Source organism: Sinocyclocheilus grahami, unplaced genomic scaffold (genome assembly GCF_001515645.1).
Source record: "Sinocyclocheilus grahami isolate Dianchi unplaced genomic scaffold, SAMN03320097.WGS_v1.1 scaffold16.1, whole genome shotgun sequence".
Lineage (NCBI taxonomy): Eukaryota > Metazoa > Chordata > Actinopteri > Cypriniformes > Cyprinidae > Sinocyclocheilus > Sinocyclocheilus grahami.
The window spans coordinates 2343414-2351400 of record NW_015505195.1 but is presented as its reverse complement, the minus strand read 5'-3'; the positions used below and the strand labels follow the sequence as shown (position 1 = coordinate 2351400).

Genomic DNA, 7987 nt, shown 5'->3' with positions numbered 1-7987 from the left:
TGTTCTGGAACAGTGTTGTAAATACAACTTAACCACAAGTAGTTTTGCTTTCACAACGAAACACAACGTCACACACGGTGGCTTAGAGTGAGCAGAGGCCGGGGGCTAAAGTGAGGAACGGCCGGAGGGCTAGAGTGAGCAGAGGCGGCGGATACTGCTTTCTGTGATCGGCCTCAAAAATCCTGATCGGAGCATCCTTACTGTCATCATTTATTTTACTCACTCTCATTCATTTTTGGGTGAACTATCCCTTTAAACCTTATCTTGGTGACAACTGGTAGTAATATTAACTTTCACACCATGAATTAGAGGAGAAGGTACCAATCAAATTTGGCTGTTTAGGAAATATTTATGCTATTTTACATGGAGAAAAATGAAATCAGCTGTGTATGATTGTATTTTACTCGTTTGTTTGAAATATAGTATTTAAATTCATGACTTATTTGGGTAGTCAAATAATGAGGAACATAGATTCTTCACTTTGTTATATTAATACTCATCTGTAGGCTGGTTGTTTCAAAAATATGAATATTGTATAAACATTCTGTAGATAAAAGCATGAGATAATGCACCATAACTAGTGGTTGACCGATATATCGCCAAGGCCGATTTGGCATTTTTCAAATATCGGCATCGGTCGATAAGTTTTTCTGTTTGGCCGATGTGTTTTATTTTGACGGCGCTGAGAATGTCATTCAGTTCTGTCTAATATGGATATAAGTCTATCTAATAATCAGATAGAACTGTTAAACAAATGAATTAAAATGTATACAAAAAGTATTATAACGATTGCTTTAATATTATTAGTAATAGAAAGGCAAACATTATAATACTTTCTCATTTGCCGTCAGCATTCAGCAAACATGCATTTATATAATTTAAACAAATCTTTGAATGACTAATGAACATTTAATTTCACAAACCTTGCAGACTTAGTCGAATCTAGTTGAGATCTTGTGAAGTGTGCATTTGTATCCTGCATGATCGCATGTTCTCTGTGTGGCGGTCGGTCCGTGCGAATTGAATGCTGACAGGAGGAGAGTTCAGCTTCACTGGAGACGCGCGATCGACAAACTTTAAACTAGTGATTTCAAATTATGCTGCGCTTTATGCTGTTGCCCATTGTCATATTCATGTCATTTTCATTGCGTGCTGTATGTGTTACCTTTGGCTTTATTAGAGAGAAAAAAAATAAATATGATTCACACAAACTTCCCAGAATACTGAGTGCCCTGTTGGTTACCATGTTTACTTCCTTTTTAATTAGATTTTTATTAAATATTTATTTATTTGTGAAAAATGCTTTGTCATCTAAAGTATAAGTATGTTTATTTTACACAATTATTTTTAATCCATTTTCAAATTATTTGAAATTTCTTAAATATAAATAAAATTATATCGGCTTTATATCGGCCATCGGCCACCCTGCTTTCCAAGATATCGGCATTGGCTGTCAAAAAACCCATATCGGTTGACCACTAACCATAACTCATTTTTTGACTTCATAGATGTGCTTTACATATTATGTCCTGCTGTTTCAGTGGGTGGAGATACAGTAGACCTTTGATTCAAAAGCACAATTACCTGATGGCGTGCCAGTGAACCTGCTACAGGAAGTGAAGAGTTCCTCCGTGTCTGTGGAAATGTGAATTTCTCTCTTACATGAGTGTGTAAATAGCTCTCTGAATTTGGGTCAGGCTTTTCGGAGTGTTTTGAAAGCCTTGGTGATTCCCACTTCTAAAAATATTTTGGAGGAAGTTAACACTAGGCGGGACAGAAATCTTGGTGACTGGCTGACAAGTGACAACCTGAGCCAGGCAGTTGCCTAGCAACAAGTTATAAGCTACAATAATGGCTATTTTTTTCACAGATTCCAGGCACTCTTTATTCGAGCACAGGCCTCTAGGTTTCAGTCCAAGACGTTTCATTGTTGAGCAATCAAGAGAGAGATTAGACTGTTTTAAATAGCTCATCTCAGAAGGGGGAATTACTGGATACTCAACATTGTTGACCCGGTTAGTGGGTTGAAGTGCCACATTTGGTAGCTTTGTACATTGAATAGACAGAAGTTTGTCATGCTGGTAAAAAGTGCTTTGAGGCTGTTTTACCATGCATAAAATGTCCCTTATATCTGACAGATAGTGAAATTGGTGTCACGTTGACAGCCCTAGGCTATGCAAACAGCTCAAAAAATGCTTTCTGCTTGTCAGTCATTTTGCAGGTTTGGATTTGCTGACGTATGTTTTCTGACATATGACATTTCCCCAAACTAAATTATGATTTTGCTCAATTTTAATGGTTCTTTTACATGATTAACCATAAACAAACCATCAGTTTAATATCTCGGTGATACACTGAATCATTAACTTTGAACAATGATAGAAAAAGTATGTAAACACTTTACTGAACCATCAGCAGCCTGCCGTGCCAAGTGGGAATTGAACTTGGCAGGTATTTCTTATTTCCATTTCCACTGCTGAACTTTAGTCCAGGACTCATGAGGTTTAGAGAGATTTGATTTGCTATAGCAACCACACAGACAGCACTGTAGATAATGCTCACTGGTCATAAATCACAACCAGAAGGTGAAACCACAAGTGAAACTTTATAATATTATCACAGTTCTCATGTTACCAATGACATTGTTGTTTTTTTTAATGCATTTAAGTGAGACGTCTGAATGCACATGTAGCTGAGAAGAAAACATTGAGTGTGAATAGGCCTTAAATTCCCTGAACTCTGTGTTTGTATTCTAAAATTTCAGTGCGTAGTTTAGAGCACAGTAACATCATAACACAGACTTAACATTCTAAGCCTTTCTCTTCATGCAAATCTAGTCTGTGTGAATTTGAATATACCGTATATCCAGTTCTGAACCTAATGACACTATTCTCTGTAGACAGGGCGTTGTTTAAATTCACTGAGCTCCATCTCTTGTGTGGGCTTTCTCAGGGGCTAGTTGTATGATTTCAGGTGTCTTTTATGGTTGAGTCTGGTTACTCAATCAGAAATGAGCAGGGTGTGTTCATGATGATTCAGCCTATGCATATGAGCAACAGCTGTTACCCAAAACTACACAAAAATGGACAGCTCATCCAAGGGTCTTTTTACGACCCCCCAAAAAAGGGTCAGGCCACAGATGTACTGTAGTGTCTGTTTACTGTGGAACCGAAGATTTAGTTCTAAAAGAGAGTTTCAGAATCGCCACAGTTCTGGAACCTCTGCTCAGTTGTGGAATTTTGGCATTCAGAACATTTTAGAATTCTATACTTTTTGTCACAGTAACATTTTTGAATGAATGAATTAATAATTTATTATTATTCATATTATTTTAAGTCTCTGTTGCTCATCAAGGGTGCAATTTATTTCCTCTGATAAACTGTAATGTCTGAACTGTCCTGTGCGAGTCCTCAACAGCCAGCGCCTGACGCGTCGTCTTCTTGCTTTACGGCAGATCGCAGACTTATTAGTGCATTACCGCCACCTATCTCTCAAATGGACCATTGACACTCTGTCTACAACAACATTTATTTAAAATAGAAATCATTTTGTTACACTTAATTATCTTTAATGTCACTTTTGATTAATTTAATAAATAATAGTGTTAATTTCCAACTTCATATACTATGTTCATCATTATATTTAACATTCTTTTGTTCAGAAACGGCTGAATGTGTGGGTCTGTTGACATTTTTGAAGTGTTATTAATTGTAACTTTTTGGATAGGGATGGGTCACAAAGGTCAACGTTTCATCCAAAAAACAACTTTTCAACCATTATTCCTATCCAAGACACCATGATAGAACCATACACTAATTTTTGTTATGTTAAATGATTATTATGCATCATAAAAAAAGGTTTCGCTGCCTTTGTTAAATAGATAAATACATTTGATAAATTCCCTGATTAGAATCTCCATTGCAATTTTTTTTTCAGGAGAGGTGTGTCTGTCTTGATGAATCTCTGCTGAATCTCAGTGTTTTCCTCAGAGGAGTTTATGTTGAAGTTGTGATAGCTGCAGGCTCACACCTTTGTCAAACGTTTAAGTTGCGATTGTTATACTGTGTCAGAGTGAAATGCCAGATGCATGTGTGATGACTGACCATTCACAAATCTAGACTTATGATTAACCCATAAACTCTTTATCACCTTCGCTCCTCTTTTATTCAGCGCAAATAACATTATTGTCACACTTATGCTTTTTCTGTCTGTCTCATCTATTTCAGAACCACCCCTCTCTGCTTTAATATGGAGTGAGAAATTAACACCTCTGAAATTACTTTATTTAACTGTTGGCATCCTCTGGGATGGTTAGCACTTATTAAAGTAAATCAGAAATGTTTCACATGGCTCGCTCTGGAATTTAATTTCCCTCCCTGCCTCTTCAATTGCGTCAGTGCCGAGAGAGGCGCCATCCAATGGCAGCTGCTCCAGGGACTCCTAACATTTATCAGTTGATCGGGCTTTCGAGAGTCATGCTGTAGGAGATCCTTTCACCCCCAGCTCCAGTGCCAGCAGTCATATGGGCGCTGAGGATGGTGGGGGTCGGATGGAGCCATAAGGGCAGGGTGGCAGATGATGGACTCATGATGAAGATTTCCCCGCTGAGGGGCAAGCTGCTACAGAACTCATCTCAGCAGAAAACACGCACACAGTATATCTGACTTGTCATACGTCACATTTTCCATCTACAAAGGAACTGTGGGAGGTCTGTAGACTGATTTGATATGTAAAACAGAAATTGTCTAAATGCTCTAAATCAGTGGTTCTCAAACCTGTCCTGGAGTACCCCCAGCCCTGCACATTTTGTATGTCTCCCTCATCTATCACACCTGATTCAACTCATCAGCTCATTAGTGGAGACTGCAAGACCTGAAGTGGGTGTGTCAGATATACAGTATGGAGACATACAAAACGTGCAGTGCTGGGGGCATTTCATGGAGAGGCTTGAGAACCCCTGCTCTAAATAGTCAATATTTTTAAATGACGGTACATTTTTCTTTAGCTTTTTATCTAGAAAAGGGTAAAAAGAAACATTGCAACTTATCAAATCTCTTTGTATGATTTATTTATATATATATATATATATATATATATAATTTATGATAAATGGTAATTTACATAGTACATTTTAGACCGTATTATTTTAGCATTTACTGAGAATGTAAAATGACTGTAATAATAATAATAAAAAATATTGTGTCTAAATTTTCTAAATAATCAACATTTCTTTTCATTTTCTTTAACTTTAATAGGGTCAAAAAAGGTCAAAAGAAAAGAAATTGCACTTGAACCAAGCTGTTTGTATAATTCGATAAAGAAATATAATTTAGAATAACTGATGATAAATGACAGTTTATATTATTTATAATAAATGTGTTTGTTGTCACAGTAATATTTTAGCAAAATAAAAATACTAATAATAAAGATAATAATAATAAAAAAAGATACATTTAAAATTATAGAGATATTTATGGGTTGTATTCACTGGCTTATTTTATTTTTCTAAAATGTTTTTTTCCTTTAGCTTTGCACAAAAAAAAGACATTGCAATTGAAACAAGCTCTTTGCATGGTTAGATAAATTATTTAAATGAAACTGATGATGATCAATGTTATTTTATGAATTTCACAGATTTTTAGGTGTTATATTCACTGGTTTATAGAATATTTTTGTAAATGGGAAAATTTTCTATTGCTTTTTATTTATTTAATTTTTTTTATTTTAATGTAGGCTTTAAAATATATGCATGCTTGAAACAAACAACTTTAAAGGGTTTGATTAAGTGTAAAACATTAAACAAATTTAACTGCCTCTCTGTAATACAGTATTTCATTCAAATCCAGGACATGACAAAGGCTGTTAACTGAGAAACTAGGTTAATACTGGTTTATCCTGATGTAATAATGTTTGTTAGTGTTATGAATGAAAGTTATCATACTGTGTTAAGAAGACAGTCGTTTTAATAGGGATGCACAATATACTGGCATATTGTTCCATATATTCCATTACAAAATGGAGTGGAAACACCATGACAGTATTTTTATATATGGTACAGAGTGGTTCCAGGATCAAGGTAAATAAACTTAGAATTACTTGGGAAAACGGCAATTAAGCCCCAGAGAAAGATATGAGACCATGTTGAATCCACACATAAACACATTAGTCCTGATGCCCAAGAAGGCACTTTGAGGTCAGCGATGATTTAATCGTTTCTTAGTAATATGGTTGCACTTCTGTACACTGAAATACCCTCTCTGAACTGAACTGACTGTGAGCACAGCACCAAATCATCTTGTACTTGGCTCTCTCAGAGGCAGCACGTTCCTGTATGCAGTGTGAAATTGGGGCAGGGACCAGATTAGGCAGCTGTGTGCTAGAGGTTTGAAAGAAAAGTCTCTTGTGTATCCAAACAGATGTGGCTTGTTTGGCTGTGGTGGAACTGTTTCAGGCCAGTGTTGCAAATTAAAGCTACAGAGAACATTTAGAATAAGAGATGCTTTTTCCATTCTTTTATTTCGTTTTTGAGTTTTAGTTTAGTTTTAGTATTTCAACCTAAATTTATTTATTTTCATTAGTTGCCAAGTCAACATTTCTAGTTTTCTTTTGACTTGTTATTTTATGTCAGCTTTATTTCAATTGCCGAAAATGATTAAGGTTACACTCTAAAAAATGCTGGGTTGTTTCAACCCAATGTTGGGTCAAATATGGACTAAGCCAACTGTTTGGGTTAAATTTTGGTTACATTTTTAAATGAGCTTTTTAACCCAACAGTTGGGTTAGTCCATATTTGACCCAACATTGGGTTGAAACAACCCAGCATTTTTTAGAGTGTAGTTTTAGTAAAAATAACAACTCCGCTTCACTGATGGTGCAAACCTAAATATTTTCCAAATGTTTTCCGTCTAGTCAGTGGCACTGCTGCTAAAAATATGAAAATCAAAAAAAGAATAAGAAAAGAAATTAGATCTAGTTGACTTCGCTAACTGACTAGACAGTTGTTGACTAGTCAAGAATCGGGCCATTTGAAGAAGTCCAGTTGTAGGCTGTGGTCTTTTATACTGTAAAAGAATAAATCTTGTATCATTGTGTCTTTTTTTTTCTTTCTTTTTGTAGGGACATGCTGATCTCTGACTTGGATTTGGCCATGACATACACAGAGGTGTGTGAGGAGGTGAGAACGATGTGTGGGGTCCGAAAGGAGATGCCAATTACACTCAAGTGGATTGACGATGAAGGTATATATGACCTTTGAACTTTAGCTGCAGTGACGTCAGCAGAAAAGAAATGCTTATTTAGAAAAAGAGCAAGTTACAATTAATTATTCACAATAAGACCAGGAACATGCATAAAAAAAAAGAAGATAAATTTTGATTTCGTGTGCCTATGGTAAGAGTAAATATTTGAGTCACTTTGGATATAAACGTCAGCTAAATCGGACACTTTAAAAAGTTTTGATACCAGGGACCCCTAAATATGATGATTTCCTTGCAAGGACCCCTACAGAAAATATAAAGAATTTACATTATATTAGGTTTATGATTTTTTAGTTTTTCTCTGATCCTGGAGGTCTCCAGCCCAGTGTTGTTGTTATTATTAAAGAGCAGATCATATGGGTTTTTGAAAAATATCTCTTTTGCAGTTTATAACATAGCTATCCTTAAATGAAAACAGTCTGCAAAGTTGTTAATCAAAAAAGTGCACGATAAATAAAGATATTGTCTCTCAAAAGAGAGAGTCGATTCTGAATCGCCTTAACGAGTCGTCATATTTTCAAATCTTTTGCCTGCTGCCGGTATACGTCACTGGGTAACACATTTGCATAATCCCCGCCTGCCCGCAACTCTGACCCGCCCACAAACACTTCCGCTAGTTAGTGTGTTTACATCATGTTGAGAAGACGCTGTGTTCAAGGATACCACAAAAATACAATTTGAACCTTTTGTTGTGTGCTCGTCATTTTACCGAGGACTGCTTCTCTAATCTT

At 36.0% G+C, this 7987-nt stretch overlaps 1 protein-coding gene across 1 annotated transcript in view; it reads left to right on the top strand.

Annotated features, from left to right (window-relative positions):
• LOC107548418 (protein kinase C zeta type-like) overlaps nucleotides 1-7987 on the top strand; it is a 130872-nt gene that overhangs the window by 3320 nt on the left and 119565 nt on the right. The window contains exon 2 of the mRNA XM_016229101.1: nucleotides 7117-7238. Within this exon, the coding sequence (XP_016084587.1) occupies nucleotides 7117-7238 (122 nt within the window). The remainder of the gene's footprint in view (nucleotides 1-7116; nucleotides 7239-7987) is intronic.